The 20,339-nt window shown below is 36.4% G+C and overlaps 1 protein-coding gene across 8 annotated transcripts in view; it reads left to right on the top strand.

Moving 5' to 3' along the window:
* Positions 1–7,282, top strand: part of kirrel3b (kirre like nephrin family adhesion molecule 3b) — a 220,662-nt gene extending 213,380 nt beyond the window's left edge. For all 8 annotated transcript variants that reach the window (XM_027999136.1, XM_027999135.1, XM_027999137.1 and 5 more), the window contains one exon: positions 957–7,282. In XM_027999136.1, the coding sequence (XP_027854937.1) occupies positions 957–1,418 (462 nt within the window). In that variant the 3' untranslated portion in view covers positions 1,419–7,282. The remainder of the gene's footprint in view (positions 1–956) is intronic.
* Positions 7,283–20,339: the final 13,057 nt, after the last annotated feature.

The following is a 20,339-nucleotide window of genomic DNA, read 5'->3' on the forward strand; positions in this document are numbered from 1 at the left end:
TGGCTTCAAGTATGTAAAAAACATACAGTTAAAAAATTATTTTGTTTTAATTACTCTTAAAAGATATTTTTTGTCATTTTTTTAAAGTGTGTTTAGGCTAGGAGAAAAGAGGAATTCCACTACTTCTACAAACAGTTTAGGTGTTTATAAAAGTTGTGTATTTTACTAGCCAGATTAAAATTTAGCTGCTTGTTCTAATCTTTGCTTCATACAGAGAAATATGGAAATTGTGTGCGCTGTAAATAAACCTGTGGGGAGTAGGGTCACAACATCTTTGCCAGCAATAAAATGCCTTAAATATTGCTCTTGCCTCAACTTTTATTGCTCAGTATTTGCAAGTCTGGCCAACATGGACTGATTGGCTTTATTCACTTCCTCTGCTGCCATTGCCAAACTAAAACCATAGGGAGTCTACAACTCTAAAACAGCACAGAATAATAGCATTATTGTCCACAACGCTTCCTTCTGTTCACTGTTTGATTAAACCTATCTTGATAAATCGAGCTCAATGGTGATCCCAGACGGATCACTGAAGGGAGATGAGAATCAAGCGGAACTGTGTAGGAAGGCATGGTCTTCTACCTTCAATGTCATGAAGATTATTGAAAAGTGCATTTATTTCAGTACTTCAGTTTATTAAGTGAAACACATTGCTAACATATAGAACATATAGGCCAATGTTTTCAAGCCTTTATTTCTGTTGATTATGATTTTTCATTCACAACTAATAAAAACATTAGAATATATCAGACCAATAAAAAAGACTTTTTATACAGAAACGTAGGCTTAATGAAAAGTTTGTTTAATACCTCCTTAAAACTGTTGTTTTCAATGATGCTTTTCGTCTGACTCATTGCAATTTATTGAGTATAACTGTATGATGAATGAAACTGAACATTTAAGCAAACAACTGTTATCTTATTTGTCATCTGTGTTATATTTATTGTCTTCAATAGGACCCTACAAATGGCTATTACAGTGTCAACACCTTCAAAGAGCACCACACGCCTACCATGACGGGGAATCAGACCGCTGAGGTGAGGAACTCCACCAACACCGGTACCCTCGGCAAGCAGCGAGTGCCAACAGGCATGTCCTTCACCAACATCTATTCCACGCTGGGGGCAGGACCCAACCGCCTGTACGACTATGGCCAGCGCTTTGTGCTTGGCATGGGAAGCAGCTCCATCGAGCTCTGTGAGCGGGAGTTTCAGCGTGGTTCACTTAGCGACTCCAGCTCTTTCATTGACACGCAGTGCGACAGCAGCATCAGCAGCTATAGTAAGCCGGATGGATATGTGCAGTTTGATAAAGACAGCAAGGCATCTGCCTCTTCCTCTTCCCACTACTCCCAGTCATCCTCACAGAACTCGGACCTCACCCGACCCCTCCAGAAGCGGATGCAGACCCATGTCTGACCGCTAGAGAGGGAGGGTGTTTGGATGAGGAGCAACAAGCAGAAAGGATTGTAAAACTGTTAAAGATTCCACCTGCAGGATCCCATGAATTATCAGTGTTTGTAAAAATTTCCTATGGGACGCTCAAACAACGACTGGGCTTGATGGACCTTGTGACCTGCTTAGACATCAAAATGTCCCCAAAAAATGAATCAAGAAGCCTTATATTTCCTTCATGTTTAAATCATCAATCCTCTCTCCCTTTTTCTTTTTTGACCCAAAATAGAGATGTGCCACTGAGAGCTTATTTGCCAACACAGACACTACAAGTTTGGAATTTAACTTGCAACACTTGGTTTCTACATTCAGATTGTTAAGGAATCAGAGAGCATGATTTCAAGGCTTTGTGTGACAATCAGCTCTGCTGGCATGGACCAAATTTGCTTTCTGAAGACTGTGACACAGAGAAAAAGTGAGCATTCAGCGCAGCACTCTGCACAAACTGCCAGACAATGAAACAAAGCCAACGTCCTGCTGCCCTCTTGTAGTTTAAAGCACAACAATGAATGTGCATGTTATTTTCTGTCTGTTAAATTTATAACTTACAACACTTTCTCCTTGCCCGTTCACGCTGTGTGCTAAGGTTAAGTTGTTGCAGGTGGAGGAGAACTTTAAAAAGAACGTCTATTTTCCCCGTCTTTTTCTATATCTGAGCTTCACAAGAAGAAGAGCTAAGATCTCAATTGAATTTTTGGAGTCATGTTTTCACTTTGACGCTGCGATAAAAGAACATCAGTGTCCACTTTCAAGCATCTAATTTTTTGACTCATTTTCCACATAGCGCAGAAATATACACAAGCGCCTCTTAATGTCTATATCTATTTTGCCTTGAGGGTCTGTTTGAACTGGGTCATTGCTAACTTACTAAGTGAGAGAGACAAACACTATCAGCTGTCCAGCTTATGTGGAGCTGCATCCAATATTATGTTTTGATACCAAATCTAGTTCCAAGACACATAAAAGAGGAAATCTTACAAGCTACAACTTGCATTGCATTTGTCAGTTTTTTTCTTCTAAATCTAAAGGTCATCAACAACACTGATAAATAAACAGTAAACATAATGTTCTAGCTACTTGTGTGAATATCACATTAGTATTGTCAGTATCACTGTTGACACTGGGGCTTAGTGCATCCTGACTGTATACCTACTAGTGATTGTGCTGGTCGAACATGACAAACAGAGACGGTTTTATTTATTTTTTCTGTTTTTATGTTGGCTATGAAGACGGTGGTGGAAAGCTAATGCCTGTTTTCTTCTTTTCTGTGTGTGACATATATTAGGTTTTGTTCGGTACCCAGTTGCTGATGCTGTACTCAGCCTTTAGCCACTTACACACTAACTTTTATACCATAATAACTCTTGTAAACATAATTGATCTTTTTAGAGAGGTTTGTGGGAAAACCCAGACTATTGTCCAGAGAGTTTTTAAAAGTACCAAACCCTGCGAATTCAAATGATAAGCCAAAGCTATTGGTTATATCCATTTCTTTCTAACCAGAACCAACAAAGTGATTTGATTCTTGTTTTGACTGCGTTTTTAAAGCAGATGTAGAAAAACGACATCATGCCTTCCAAAAATGTTTACACCACTTTAGCAGTTATATGATTTTTACAACTATTGGCTTTAATGTATTTTATTGGGATTTCAGGTGATAGACCATCACATAGTAAAATATGAAGCAGAACGAAAATGATGTTTGTATTTATACTATCTATCTTCCCATCAATTCTGATCAGCTTCCATCATATTTTTCTGTTTTATTCAGGGCAATATGCAGTGTTTGTTTTCCTTTACACATAAATTATAAAGGCCACAAAATTAAGCTTTTGTTTCATGTTGGCACATTATTCCTCTACATGGCTAGTGGGAAGTTGCAAAATGGACTTCTTATTGCCTTTATTTTTTCACCTTTCCATACAGACCAAATTTGTAGAGTGCGTGACTAATAATAGTACTGTTGACATACTCCTAACTGAGCTGCTCCTTCAAAATTACCTCATGCTCGCTTCTCTGATTAATGCTGTCATTGCTTGGCTTGTTAGCTGGGAAGCCCTACTCATTCTATTTCTGGATGATGAAATGGACAATGGTCTTCAAGATTTTCAGAGCTTATGATATTGCTTTAGAACTTATCCCTACATTCCCCAACTTGATGACAGACAAGTTCGCTGTGTTCCTTGGACTTGATGATGCTGTTGTTTTTTTCACTAACATCTGAGGCCTTCACAGAACAGCTGTTCTGAGTTAATTGAGTTATACCGCAATTAAATCACACATAGTTGGAGTATATTTAATAAGTAGGTGACTTCTGATTGGAATTGATTGCACGTTATTTTATTTAACGAATACTTTACAGTTACATACTGATGTGTGCTGGTCTATGATATAAAAGCCCAATGAAATGCAGCAGAGCTAGGTTTTCATAATGCGACAAAAACTTCAAGGGATATTAATATTTTTTCGTGAGGCACTGTGTATTGTGCAGTACATCATATATAATACCAACATACAACCCTTCATGTTTTCCTGCATTTCCTGGTTTTACCTTGGAATTACATTTGCTTTAATTATCTCAATATTTTGAGAGATAAACTACTGGGATTCCTGGAACAACAAATACTCTCATAAAGCTGGAACACTTTGACTGATTATATTTTCTTTAAAATTACATAAAAAATAAACTACAGAGCATAAATGGATTTCAGAATGTCCTATCTAATTCAGTAGTTTGTTTTTTTTACTTAGTTTGCACTGCTGGAGGCAGCTCACTGGGATGATCCTGTGTGAGCTTGAAACTTCCAGTTCATGAATCACCAAGCACTGTATTTGAACAGAAGCAAGTTGTTGTTGTAAGCACTTTACACATGATCATATTCAAGGTATTTGAATGGGGTTTTTCCACTTGAGAGGCAGCGGTTTGGACTAATTTTACAAATGGACTGGTGCCCATTGTACAGCTTAAGACAAAAAGCTCTGTTTCAATGCTGATAATCCTGCTTGGTACTTAGCAGACTGTATATAAATCTGTAATACTGTCTTTCTCTGTATATATTTATATATTTTTTTTTCTTTTTCCTGGTTTTCATTTCTTTTTCTCAGATTTCTCAACAGCACATTAGCTGTAGGGACAAACAAACATATGGTATCAAAATTATACAGAGACAATAATGTTCTCTTTGTTTCCTTTCCAAAAATTTCATCAAGCCTGCCTATTTCTTGCAAATTACTCTGACAGCTCTGAGGAGCTGCTTTCTCTTTCCAAAAGATCTCACCGGGAAAACCAACACTGCACACACAAGGCTCTAAGACGAGCTTAGGCAGGGACAGCTTTAAAGTGAGAAGCAGTAAGAGGTTATTATTCTGTCAGTCGATGGGAAAGATGCCCAGATGCTTAGCAATATATTGCATTCAGCACCGTGATGACTGTCAAAAATGTCTGTCTTTTTTTTTTTTTTTTTAGCCATTAAGTTTTCTTAGTTCTTATGAGTGCAAGATAGGTTTTTTTTATTAGTAGTAATTGGATTTAACAGGGTTCCTAAACAGAATGAAGAAATTATTGATTTTATTTTTGTCCAGGTTTGGACTGGTATGAAACAGACATTATTCCCATTTCCGTTACCTATATGTTTCCTTCCATCCATCCATCCATCCATCCATCTATCCATCCATCCATCCATCCATCCATCCATTCATTTTGCAGGTTCCAAATTGGAAATGTATTCAGTACATCCATAGTAAACATTTGCTAAATTTCAAAAATTGGCAAATATTTATGTAAAATTTCAGGAAATTCAAGTCTGGAAAAGTATGAAATTTTGACCAGAACAATGTATATTAACACTAAACTACAGTGACTGAATTGAACTATACACTGTATCTTTCTTGACACATGTGGCTTTAATCTATATTATCTGTACATATTATGAATTCTTTTGTAACACTACTTTACAAAAGTTATCAGAGCTCTGATTTTTAGCAACCTTCAGCTTGTGAACAGGAAAACTTTGCCATCCTCTATGAACTGCAGCTTCTGTACTGATCCAAGCCTAATACATTTTTCCAGTCCAGCGAATCTCCTGCACTGCAAACAGATAAATATTTGATTGGCCTGCCTTCTGTCTCATTCACCCCTAAATGATGGGCATAATGGCTATTGCGAGCATAGAAGTACTACATGATTTGAGTGCCATGTTGGTCCCTGGGAACCAAAGTCCATGTTGGGAAACTTGTGCCCCGTTCACCTGTGGACAGCTCACCGGCTGGTGCTGCCTGTTTGTCTGGCTGCGAGCGGCAGACAGATGCCAGGGTATAACAGATGATTACACACAGAGACCCAGAACAATTACAAGAGGTTGCTGCCCTTTCGTGATAAAACAAGACACACTTCTTAGCGTGTAGGATGCAGGATAGTCCTTTATTCAGGTATTCTAAGAACAAGTCTCTAATAACTCTTTTTAAGGTTGAAGTGTCTGAGCTCATTAGCAGGGCAAAGTGCTGACTGCACCACCAATTTTGCTCAGTCTGAATAAACTAGACACAATGCAAAAAGAAATACAGAACATTCCGGTGGTCAATATCTTGCCATTGATTGCAAACCGAATCCCATCATCTATGCTCTCCCCTTGTGTATGATAGTTGTTAATATCTATGGCAAAACCCATTAAAGCAGGTGCCATTTGAGACATTGAACTGATCTTCATAAACCTTTTATAACTTGTAAATGCTTTCTGTCTTTTTCTCTCTGTTTTTCCTTTCCTACCAATCAATACCTTGTTAGTACTGTGACAAAATACAGGCATAAGACCAACACTAAAATAGTACCTTCAGTTAATCCTCGAGTTTTTGTTTTAGCCTTCAGACCACTTCTATAATGATTTGGGTTTAGGTTGAAAACTGAAAGAATTACAGAAAAAAAACATCTGAAAGTCAATTGTTCCAGTTCTCTGTGATTGGTTGAGTTGTTTTGTTCTCCTGATGATGGCAAGAGGTTTCACTGGTTTATCTGACTCAAGGTCAGATAAAGTAAATATGGTCATGGTAAAAAGACAGCAGGACCTCTGTCAGTTCTAAGGTTGTGGCTTGTGACCAGGTTCTGAAAGGGTTTATATAGTTCTTTAGAATTACCATGTGTTATTTATTAAACAAAAATTAAAACAAAATATGAAGGTGTAAAGCTATGTACCCAAGGTATGTACTTAATACATAAAACCCTGTAATTTAAAGGGGGTGTACTTTCTTTTTACCATGAACATTCCATAGAGCAGTGGAGGCTTCTAATGTAGATGACATGGCTTACCTCCCAGGGTGTAATGGTATTTGGGGGCAGCATTGCTGATCAAAATTAAAAAGTTATGTACATTGAACAGCAGATTTCTTCTTAAGGATGCATTGCATGTTCAGCCAATGCTGCAACCAACTATTTGAAATTTGGTCTATTTGATTATCTCTTGTTCAAAACTTTTAAATGACTGAACTTTAAAGTGAATGATGTCTGAAAACTTTACTCCAATCTTGAAAACACAAGAGAGACCTGAGGGCGATTGTGAATGGCATAGAAGGACGGACTTGTCCATTCAAATAGAACCAAGAGGGTCATTTTAAGAATGTTATAAATAGTAACAATGCACATACAGCAACTTGATGACAAGAAGACAAGATGTAAATTCTTTCAGGTCAACCATTATTTTAGGCAGTGGCTGTCATATATCTGTAAAGAGAAAAAAAAAGAAAACAGTTGTATTTTAACAGTACTGGTCTGTGAATCTATGATGCTTTTGCTCTGTATATTTGGAAAATAAAACTGATGTTTGAGTTTGTGTTTATTTTCTCTGGTCTCTGTCATTTGGGATGTCACTGGTGGATTTTGCAACACAAATAGATCAGTTTCCCAGAACTGAAACACAACATTTATCAGAATTGAGGATTATAGCCATCAAACTTCCCCAAAAAGAAGTTAGTAGGAAATGATTTAGTCAGTGTTATAATAGTTCAGGCTTTTTGTTTGTTTGTTTTTGCTTCTGCTTTCCAGGCTAGAGCTATGCACTATGAAAACTGTTAAGTTATACATTGTTTAGGAGAAAATGTGAATCCTTAACAGCCACCACAGAGAAGACAGCAAAATGCATTATAGCTCTATGGCAGTACACAACAGAAAGACAAAAACAAAAGATACATACTGCTGAATCCAATAAAGGCTCTATTTCTTACATTCACTACAAGTGAATGTAAGAACTAAATACAAATTCAAGAAATACATGCCCTCTAGCACTTGACCGACCTACAGAATTGTGTCATTTTTTTCTTCTACTTTTTCTTTGCTTTTCTTGTGTAGTAACTATCATGACAACATATTATGTAGGGTGGCCAAATGAAAACAACAAAGATGATAAACAGAATCTGAAAGAGGTGTCTTAAAGAAATACAACAAATCAAATCAAACAAACAAATCAAAGCACAGTCCAAACATAAGATTTACAAGATGAGTCATCCTTCAATTGATCATATAGCAGGGCTTGGTGATATGCTGTAAATAATACATAGATCGGTTGAATATTGTGAAACACAATACCTATAATGCAGCTAAAACTTTTACTCAAATTCTGACCTTCATTTCAACACCAAAAGCAAGTTTTGAAGCTGTTTTTCCACCTTTGTTATTTGAAATAACAAATAGATATTTGTTATTTCCCACAACAAATATCTATTTGATTGTAGGTGATTAGAGCTTTATCAACATTTTAAATCTACTTTTGGTAAGTTTGTGTTAATTTTTCTGTGAAATTGAGGGAATTCTAGACATTAACTTTTGTTTTTATAATGATAAATGTGCTTACTTGTGAAGTATGGAATAAAAACAAAAATTTGAATTTTCCAAGGGCCCTTCACTGCTCATTAAAGTTAGGCACTATTGAATTTCGTACTGGGTTGCCACATGTATTGTAACATCCTATGGGAATCTTTTAGTTTTACCTGAGTGCTTTTTGATGTCAGCTGTGTTTCAGTTAAGCACACAATTGTGCAAATTGAAATTACAAAAATAAATTTGGTTAATGGAAACAAGCCGATTTAGAAAAAACTTACACTTTTCAATGAAACGTTTTTGTGCCAGAAAGAGGGGGGTTTTCAGTCGTATTGAGATGTATTTCACAGAACTGCAATGGAAACACTTTTTTGCATCACACAAGTCGCATCAACAGCTGGATGTTATTGCTGGTGAAATCCACTCAGAAGATGACAGAAAAATAGTAGGAGGATGACTGTATTTATTTATTTATTTTTTTTGGAAATGTGCAGCTGGCTCCACCAGAGCTATACATTGTACATATCATAAAAAGCTGTGTGTCATTCAAATATGTTGCTGTAAAATTTCAGACTACAATTTCTTCAAAGGACTTCTTTCCCAGCCTCTCCCAACTAGCTTAACACTCCAACGCCTGAATAAGTCGCCAACGTCTTCTCTGATGGCTGATAGAAGATGAACCCTAGCACCATGGCTGAATTATGAATATATCTCAGGTAACTGTTTACACTCAATGCTGCCATGCTTTTAATTTACTTATTACGTGAAATAACTTATTCATGTTTGATTTTAATTTCTTTTGTTATTTAATGGAAACAATTGTGATACTATATTTTTTCAACTGCACAAAATCCAGATTATTTTGGTTTATTGTGTGTAAAAAGGGCAATTGTTCTATTGAGGTATGAAAAGTAATTGAGTTCAATCAAGCTTAAGTCCTCATTGTGCCTTACTGCCAAAAATGTGATTAAAAAAGGCATCATTGTTCTTGAACATTTCTTGTTGCTTTGGACCAGGAAATAGCATTTAAAATCCTGAACATAAAGTATTGTAATTCCTGTCATAAACCATTCCATGCCATGTTACCTTCTTGTTGTTCCAGAGTTTGAAAAAAGAAATATATGGAGTTATGTTGCCCTTGTCTAAGTGGGTTAAAAGGGTTGTGAGAATCTTTGTTCTCATTGTTAATTGTTCCTGTTATGTTGAAGACAGTTTCATCTTATTGTCTTGTAGATGAGTTACACTTTTTTAAAAGTGTTGGTTTACTAACAGTCTATTAAATCCTCTGATTTTAGCAATGTAATAACTCAAGCAGAACATATTCATGTCTGGGGGATATAGCTATATATTAGTGATTACTGGAAATCCAGACATTCACAAGAGACTCCTCTTAATGAACAACATTTTACTAAACTTGAGTTATAGTTGATACTGTCGGCTGTCCCAATCCTTCTTATCACCTACAATCACAAATCAGCTGAAGGTCAAGCAAGAGTAAAATAACTTTTGTTATTTATGACAGTCTTATTTGTGCACTGACATCAGACTCTATATTGTCGTTCTTTTGTAGGTTTCACTATCAGCTGATGAAGCACCTGAAACCTTCCCACAATTTCAATAACATGGAAGCTGTTTTTTTCTCTACTTCCCTTATCCCTTTACCTTTAATCGTATTTCAAGGACTAACACGATTTCTTCACTTATCAAAGAATTCATTGACATATGTTATATTTATACTATTGATAAGAGAACTAGTACTAATAAAATTCTAAATAAATTCAGAAATTCTAAATTATCCTTGTAGAAACAAATCTGAAATGGTTGGCCATCTAACTGAACACAAGCAGAAAAGTAGCAAAAATCTAAAAAACAACTTTTAAAAACTATTGGAAAGCCTCCAGATCTGTTGATCAATGGGATAGTAAAAGATTAAAATAATGTGAGGTTCTCTTTGAAAGAAAAAGAAAAACAAGAATGAATCAAAACTCACAGTACTATATGATTTAGCAGCACTACAAATTCAAGATGAAGGAAAGGTGTGCACTATTTCTTCCAAACTGTAGCTAGAATCACATTAAAACACATTTTGCATGAAACGGACTCCCCCAGCCTCCTTTTGTGCTTCACCTAAAATATTCTGTAGGAACAAAAAAGGCAACATGATCAGATTTTCAAAATTTTCCTGTTTGTTTCGAGGTTTTGTTTTCCCCAACAGCAATTGGTAAAAGCAGAAACATGGGTGTTTATTAACTTCTCCTTTCTGTTGCTTCTTTGGGTAGTCAGCAGATTTCCATTATTACATATACATGAAGACCTTTAATCCATTGATAGTACCATCCCAGTCTAACGCCTGACTAAATGTACTCACACAAACACTGCAGCTCTCTTCAAGTGCTGGCTCCAGCCCTACAGAACTGAAACTTAAAAGTGATTTGAATTCCCTCATGCATATAGTCAATACAATGCTAGAGCAATTAGTCTTAGCTGGATTAATCTTCTTGCAGTCAGCAGCAGAGAGATGTGGCAGTCTAGTCAGAGTCAGAAACAATTCTCTGATTTGTAAACACAGCATGGCCTCGGAGAGAAAAACTAAGCCAACAACTAAGCACACAAAGAAAGGTTTGTGCCAGCATAAGGTAGCCTCAAAGCAAGTGATGCAGCCAGTTTAGCCTCAATATTAGGAATCCATTTGCCAACAACATGATTTCCCTGGAAAAACTTCCAAAAGAAAAATTAAAAAAGAATGAATGTTTTCCAAACATTACACAAATCATGCCATTTGCAATGGATTTAACTAATCACCGGGCTCCAACTCATTACTGAACTGATTCGGCCCAGACATTTGCCTACATTATCACTTTAAACACTCTCTTGGAACCAGTTCCTAGAAGCCACTAATTATTCAATCTTGCCGTCGCTGACAATACAGCAAGCATGTGGATCTCCCTGTGGCTTTCATCCCCTCTAACAGATCCAAGTTGGAACTAAAAATTGCCACAAAAGTTATTGTCTTTCTTTTCCAATGAGCACCTCCAACAATTTACTCTGCCATGAACTATCTTGTTAAATAATTTCATTTAAAAACTAATAAAACAAAGAGTAGTGAAAATATAGTGCAAATGGCAGATTAACCATTGGTGTACCAAGATGTGTTACAAAAATGTCCAATGGTTGGCAATTACTAGTGTGAAGGAAAATGTGAAACAGCAGGTGCATGAATGGAATGACAAAACCATTTCTAAAATCCCTTCCACAAAGAAACATGTTTTTCTTGTCATTATTTTGTTACATGTCAGCCAGCATTCACATTCAGAAAATTGTTGTGTTTTCTCTCTGCACACAGAGCCTGATTAGATTGTCAGTCAAACGTGTTTTTAGTACCCACAATGTAAACCATATGGTTTAATAGCAAGCAGAAAAGAGGAGTTGACTGACATGTTGGTGCAAATTTCCATACTGCTGCTCTCTTGATGTAATTGTCAATGAAATATCTTCTTTATAGTCATTTGTTTTTTCTAAGGACAGGTGTTCTGGCAGAAAACTCACTCAACCAACATGTGTCTTACTGCGTAACATGGGATGTCAAAGAAGACAGAGAAAGCAAGTTTATAATGCACACCACTAATTGCACGTGTAAGCAAACTACTCAGCTTTAATCCTTCTCTCCAGAAAATATAGTGTTGAGCATAATATGAAACAGAGTGGGTCCCGATACCTTCCTTTCAATATCCTTTTGCTGCAAAAATGTTTCTTTTTTAAAATACAAAATAATAAGTTGGTTGTTTTGTCACATATCTTCTCTCTCATGATGATGCCATCTTCTTAAGGTTGAAGATTTTAAATAATACAGACAGGGCTGTAGAGTCATCAAGTCATACTTCTTTCTTCTCTAGAGGCTTCTTGCCAACTTTGCATTATTTTGTAAATAATTACATTTTAAAGCAAAGTTGGCACTTTTAATGGACTTTCAATGCAACTTCTAGAGTAACTTTGCATTAAAAGTGTCATTATTTATCGAATGACACGTCATAACAACAGTTGTAAACCTTCATAATGACGCCTTCACGTTCATGACAGATGTTATGTCATGTTTATGACAGTGTAATGTAGGTCTTATGCACACCCCGTCAAATAAAGTCTTACCTAAAATATTTAAACAAGACGCTTTATCTTAAATCTTTACCTGTTTAGCTTGGGTCAAGCATGGTGACTTGTGTTGTTAATGGCTTCAGACAGCCAGTCATCTAGGACTTCAGCTACGATAGTGCACCTACTGAGAAGAATTTCATTGGGCCAAGATTGAGGACATGATTTGTTACTGGCCATGACAAAGTTAGGAAAAAAAACAGATCAATGAGAAAATAGCCCTCGTTTAACCTGATCAGGTATCTGGGGATGTTAACAAAAGGCTGCTCATTTACGTTACTGTGCAATAACTCCACTCCCAGCATTGGCTGTCAACAGTTATGACTAGGAAGATGCACAGACAAAAGTGAGCTTTTGTGATTTGCTGTTAAACGCTACTTGCAGTTTTAATTTGCATTTCTTCCACATCCAAGTGCAGGTAAGAGAGAGACAGGCTGATGATAAACACTTGTGCTTTATAAAATACTAACATCCAAGACAGAAAGTCACAAAAAATACATGAATCATGAAGAAGAGGATTCTGCTAGTATTAAAAGAAACAAACCAGCTTATGACTTTTACATTGGCAAACACTTTGAACAGAAGAAGCACATCAGCTATGCCACCTGCTGGGATAAACGGACAAATGCATTTTGAGAAAATCCACAGATCTGTTCTGACACCTTCATTTAACACAATGTGCATTGTCAATATTAAACAGTAATGGTAACATAGGCGATCCTAAAAGGACACAAAATAAATCCCACTAAATCAAAAACTAAGGATAAACACTAAAATAAATAGGTAAATAAATACAAAATATAGAAGTATCCAAGAATCACATTTGGAAGGCTGAGTGACAAAAATAACAACTCAGAATAATTCAAATACAGAGTCAAGTGGCAAACAAAACATAAAGATCAATAGATAATGACATATATCTACAGCAAAATATTGATAAAGAAAATATTGCAGCATGTCTACAAAAGATTGTCTGACAACTGGCGATCATGATGAGAATTAATGCACATGAGTATCTTATTGGAAGTTGAAGTTAAAGCAGTGGAGGTGAAAGAGTAAAGTTGATTAAAAGTTTTAGCTGTGTTGTCCCTAAAAGAACATTTTGTAATAACATCTCTTTGCCTAAGTGAGTTTATAGAAATTCAAAGGTAACACAAAAATGGTCAAACAGGGACTTTGGAAATATATACACCCTATCTGATGATCAAGTCCAGTGTGTGTGTCCTTGATTTTCTTTTGCCTGCTGGCTAACTAACTTTGTAGTTAGCCTGTCACACATTTTTTGTCTCTCTGTTTTTAGAGGAATGGTTCTGGTTTTGTGCGCAAGAGGTTCATAATCCAAGCTTCCAGTAATCACAGGTTGGCTTATTTCCAGCTACAGGTAGACAACCAATAGAAATGGTAATTTACTATTCTATCTTAAAAGATAAATAAATCTATTTAACCAAGGTTGTGTCAGTCTGTCTGAGATATAAGAGAGCGGCTGTCCCTGTTAATATAACAGAGCGGCTGTAGCTTCATGCACTATACATTCTTTTTAACAAAAGACTGCCGCTGCATGCTTATATTTATAACATATTGAAATGTATTGTATATCTCCAGCAATCAGCCAGCATTGCTAAAGAAATCTTGATTTGTGTTAATAATTGTAGAGTTCCATTTATATAAAATAATTTGTCCATAAAACTGCCTCTGTACTCAGTTTGAGTTGGAATTACAATGCAATGTTAATATGAAAGCAGTTCATTGTGAAAAACTGCAGGATGCAGAGTTCACAGAAAATAGCACACATAAGTTTTACCTAACATCTGGTCATATTTTGGATGGGTGTCTTGGTAAATCTGTCAAAGCAACAGATTTGCAGAGGATTTAGCATACATGCATTTGAACATACGTGCAGTCCCTAGATTCCTTCACTGCATAATTGAAACAAACAAAAAAGCCTTTTTCTCTGAATCAGATGTCCTGTCCAGTTAGCACTGCATGCGTGAAATAACCTGCTAACTAACTGATACATATTTGAAAACACTGCAAATTATGTTCTTTTCCCTGACAGATTTCATTTAAATAAATGAATAAATTACAACCTCTGTGTTACTGGATGAAACAGCTCCTTTTGTCTAGTTTGCAAAGAAAAACCTGCATTCTAAAAACCTATTTTATGCCAGCCTTTTTTTTCTCCTTCCCAGGCAACAGGACTCTGTGTGCACTGAGTTAAAGTTTGCAAGACAAACATTCATTTAAAAAATAGTTTCTTCTGTCAATAGATTTTTGTTCTTGGATTTTGTCCTTGTTCGTAGCTTTTCTTCTTTTCTCTTTCTCTCCTGAAAGTTTCTTTAGCAGATGCTTAACGTGGAGCACAAACTCGTATAAAGAGCAGTGCCCTGTTGGGTCAGGGGTAAATAAAATAGAAAAATTCCTGGCCTTGTGAGAGGGCTAAAAATCGACTGCGGTGGCACTGTGTGTATGTGGGTTTTTTTTTTTTCTACTGAAGGAATGCACATTTAAAGTTGGTTAAGAAAAATAAATCCCCTCTCCTGATTACAAGCTGACTGCAGAGTCAATCCCAGGGAGCATCTTAAATGAATTATTGATCCTATGACCTTTCTCTGTGTTGAGGCTTGCTGATGTTTGTTTCAGCTGTGTAGACTAGAATCATACCAAAAGCAGTTTGAACAAACATCTTTTTAGCTCAGGCTGTGGCATATTATGACTATAGTTTTGTGTTTTATTTTAATAGCTGACATACAGTGCTTTAGAAAGGTATGCCCCATCACCGCTTTGGTTTTTTCACAATTAAATAATTGAGATCATCAGAAATTGTTAATGTATAATTTTTATAATTACTTATATAATTTAAGTAAATGTAGTTATCAAATTATGATTTTATTTCTTAAAACTAAAAAAGACAATGAACCCTAACCGGTATGATATATAAATTTAATTGATATTAATGATTCAAAATTAGGAAAGACCCGGCACAAAAATGCCATCCTTGAGAGACTTATAAGGTTAAAATCAATGACACAAAGCCTTTTTGCACATTTGGCCTAAAATTTAAATTAAAATGTTGATGATCCCTTAGATTTTGGAGACTGACCAGAAAAAATAAATATATATACATATATAAGAAGTAACATGTTCCATAACAAAATCCGCCATTTTAGTAAAACAACACTGTTGGATTCACTCCTCCCATTCCGCTAGGGGGCTCTGTAGTTGTTTCGCATTGGTTGTGGAGGGGAGGTGAAAGAAGAGAAGAAACTTACGGCAGGCCAGTAATGCACCGAGACTGCCGTTAGCTGAAGCTAACAAGCTGAAGCTACAATAAAATCATATTCTACTGGCGTTCATGAGTGTTACCAACATGGTGAGTTATATTAATGCTGTAAGCTGTGGGGAGATGAGTTTTTTGTTATCTGTTCTAAGCGTGAGCTTGCTGAATTTACTAGTGCTAATTAGCCCAATGCTAGCTGCGTTTGCAGCACTGATAGTTGAATAACGATGTTTGTTATATTACGAAGTGTTCTAAGAATAAACTGCCTTATAACTGGTTAGTCAAGCCTAGCTAATAAATCTATGTTTAAGTTTGTGTTGATTGAATTCTGCAATACTAAGTATTGATGTTTTGTTTTTTCTTACTTTATTTACAGTTTAACCGGACGGGCACGTCCGTGTAAAAGCACTCGGCAATAAAATTAACAGCAACAACGACTATCTTATGTTCTTTGTAACAAACACATCAACAGATATGTGGTGTTTTTGTGTTGGTCTGCAGCGCTTTGTTTTTGCAGGATCTATACTTTCTGTAGTCGATAGAACCATGAATTGTGTTTATATATATATATATATATATATATATATATATATATATATATATATACAGAATATAGGTGTATATATAACACTGTGGGACTATGCCCAGCCATCAGTTGGTGACTGCTGGTCAGAGCATAATTGAGTAATTGAGCAGAACAATGGTCCAAAGAACAACAGCAAGTTCAACTCTGAATAGCTTATAAAACAAATAAACGTTTTAGAGTGATTCACAGTTAAATTCAATTGATAGACTGTGGAAAAGAAAGTTGGACTTGCTTGAAAACTCTGCAATGTGTTGGCCAAAATTCCTCCAAAATGGTTATAATTGACCTGTTTGCCATTCCATACTCTTGATGTCACTTGTTGCTACTAGTTGTGCTACCAGCTATTCTAGATCTGACACCTGTATTAGTATTTTTGGTACAGGACCTAGTTAATTTTGAAAACTTTTTTTCCCCTTCAAAATAAATGAAATTATCAGTTGAAAGCCACTTTCTTGTAGTTTTTTGGGATGATCTTTGATATTAAAATGATTTGAAACATTTCAATTTGACTGCTGTTTTACAAGGTAAATGGTCTCACTTTCTTTAGATAAGTGGTCCAAGAGACCATAGTGATCATTGCAGTCTCATTTTCTACATCTTCAGGATTTGATTACTGTCAAACATTTGACCACATTTTCTTTAATAAAAAAATAGAAGCATGACAGATTTCTGGCAGAAATAAATACTGCAGTATAGACTGTGTATTTGAGAGAGAGAGAATTGTGTGGAGCAGATCCTTTTGTGACAATTTATTGAAGTAAAAATGTCAGAATAATCTCATGTCAGTTATGATGTGATAGATATGTCTGCCTTTTAGAGACCAGCTTTGAGCTAATCTCTGGTGTTCTGAAATTTTGTGAGTATTCAGAGTAAAGTATACAAATTGCCATGGGGATGAAGGTGTCAGGTAAGGAAAAAATGGGCTGTGCAATTGTGAAGGAAAATGAGCACACACACTTAGCAATTATCATTTTCCTAATTAAGGTTCAGTTTGCACTTCAGTGGTAAGGACTCCTTCTAATGGTTGGAGCTCTAAAATTGCTTTTCATTTGGAGTGCATTCAAAAACAAATGGAACAGCCTGCAGACGTGACATTTGGAGTGCAAGGCATCTATTGCGAGTCCATTTGTTAGAATCATCCCTTTGAGTCAGATGCATTCAAGAAACAGTTAGCATAAATTAATATTAATAATGCATGGTTGGTGGATACAGTTTCTCAGGAAATACCAAGAGCAGTTGGTTTGGCAGCTTTACACTTGGCAAGTTTTTCAAGCTTATCTAGTTTAATTCCTGTTAAGTTATGATGAAACATTATCTGTTAAAGAATGATTGAAAAGGCAGGAGTGACCTTTATTACAGATAATCCACTGAAATGGAAGATCGCTTTCCTAAGTCTAAAATACAGGGGAGGAAAAAAACAACACCAGTTCTCTGATGCTATCAAGAGAGGAGGGCTGGAGGTGCTTCAATGATAAAGAAGAGACAGATATGTGTTTGTCCAGTTTGATCAGCTGTAGAGAAACTATCTATAAAGTGTGGAAACATATGGGAAGTGTGGAACATGATTTAAGTATTTTAAGGTTTGATTAAATATCAAACCAAACAGCAGAATACAAAGAAATATTTGTACTATCAAATATTTTTCCTAGTCCTGTCATCTAAAATCATCCATGTTTCCATGTGATGAAGGTTTTTAATAGTTTTTGTAAATTCCATCTTTAATTTGGGCTATGTTCAAAGTAAACTTTTGTATTTATACCTAAAACCACAGACTGACTCAGGAAATGTGTGCCTGGAGAAGAATGGAACTTGAACCGGGTCAGAGTCTGGGGACCTTTTCAGCGCCACTGGGGCAAAACACAAGTTCAAGCTGTAGATTTTAGATTTTATTTTTCATGACTGAGTGAAAGACAAAGACACTACACGTGGCAAACTTTCTAGCAGACAAATCAATGAAGAATAATCAGAAGACAGTAAAACAACAAAAAAGGTCAACATGGTCTAATGCTGTGTATACAGTAAGAAGTGGGTGGGTGACAGACATGTGCAAAGTGCAGAATGCCACCAACTCTCTCGCAGCCACAGATGACTGTCAGCAGGCAGATGGCTTCCTTCATGCACAGCCACAAGACGAAAAGGGTAAAAGAAGGAGACAGAAGAAAGGTGCCCACATAACACCCTTCAACCTCTAACGACGTTCGCACCGCCCCCTCAGACTGCTTGGCCGGATGAGTGCCCCACATGGCGCCTGTTGCACAGCTGCTGGCACTGACTGGACTCACGATGCCATGTTTCTGCCTGCTGGACAGAAACAGCAGAGGGGGCCTTACTATGCGAGTGTGTGTGAGGGTGTGTGCGCATACCATGACCATTTTAGAGAGAATGCTTGTGTGTTGGTGTGAAAACGGGCACATGTGGAGAGTAAAATGGGTCAGAGATGAGAGCAGCCAATGCTTCACAGTGGGGCAGAACTGGCAGAATGGGGGTCAGAGACGATCACCTCCCCCACCACCCCTCAGGTCCACATTTCACCCTGGAGCATGAGGTCCAGTGAAGGGTGTAATAATGCCTTAATTGTGCTGTGGATGGGAGCTATTGGGTTATTCACACAAGCGTGGAAGAAGGGCTAAGGCCCAGGGGTTGTGACCAAGCCCGTAGTGGAGAAAGGAAAGGAGAAAGGGCAGAAAACAGTGAGTCACTTCTCTAATGAGCTGTACATCCCCTTTGGAGTGTCTCTTGGCATGTCAGATTTAAACCATATGCTGCCAAAACAGCCGCTTTGACATTATCAAAGTTTCTAACAAGGTAGTCAAAGCAAAAACCCAAAATGTGTAAGGGCACCTTATGTTCAAGTTAATTGAACATACAGTTCAATTGGAATAAAACTATAATCAATGGTTTTATTATTTTTATCCTTTTTGTTTCTCGCTACAGTCATATCCTGTCAATGAAGCTCAGTGGTAAAGTTAGGTTCAGACTGAAAAAGTAAAACTAGACTATGACAGAGTTAACATTTTTCTAAGTCAGGTATTAAGCATTAAAGACTGAATACAGAAAATACTCAACTATATGCATGCATGCAAGGACGTGACTTTGAGATTATGATTCCACACTGCCCCCCTGTGTTCACAGAATTAGACAACATTTAAAAGACAATTAATGCATGCATGAATTGTTTTTCTGAATTCTGAAAGTAATTTAACTGGACATTTATTAAAAGGGGAATTGAATTGATAAATTCCATTACCTTTTACGAAAGGGTCACGTTGATGCTTTAAATGGGTCATACTTCTGAATGTTTGCCATTGCGTTTTGAAATGTTCACAGCCTTATTTGCTTAATGAAGAAATGCTTGACTCATTTACACATATTGAGAAAATTTTAGACACTCAACACTAAAATGCCAAATGCAATCAAGGTGCTGAATTAAGTGATTGAAGAACACCTCCCTCTGTGACAACATTTGAGGCTGCAGGGAGAAAATATCCCCCCAAAAAAGAAAAACACAGCTCTGTTATGAGCCTTGACAGGGAGCAATTTTCTCCCAAGAATCCACTTAATTAAATCCTGTTTAATTAATTTGTATGCTGTCATTTATCTTACTTTCAAGTCAAAAAATGTTTTTCATTTTCAAACTGTTTTATAAATTTTGCTCATATCTGCATCTGTGAAGGAAACAGCTGTTGTGTGACTTGGTTCCATTTTGCACGTTTGCAACAAGTTAGGCAAGGTTTCAAGGACGTTTCAAACCAACAGAATACAAAAGGTTGTTACCTCAGATGTCTTGGTTGATCTAACAAAAAGTAAATAGAAAATACCCAAAGATTCTCAGTTGTGTTTGATGCAAAAGTATTTGTGCCTTACAGTGAAGTTACAGAGAAAATTCTATCAGTTTTATAATTGTAGATTTTTTTTCAGTATTTCACAAATACAAAACGAGAGCTGCACTACTCAAGCTCTTAAGTACAAGTGCTCAAAATGTATTCTTTAAATCACACTTGAAAAAAATATTGTAGTCACAGTTTTTACCCAATTGTTGCAAAGTGCATCTGCATAGTTTTGTGTGAAAAA

Source organism: Xiphophorus couchianus, chromosome 18 (assembly GCF_001444195.1).
Source record: "Xiphophorus couchianus chromosome 18, X_couchianus-1.0, whole genome shotgun sequence".
NCBI lineage: Eukaryota > Metazoa > Chordata > Actinopteri > Cyprinodontiformes > Poeciliidae > Xiphophorus > Xiphophorus couchianus.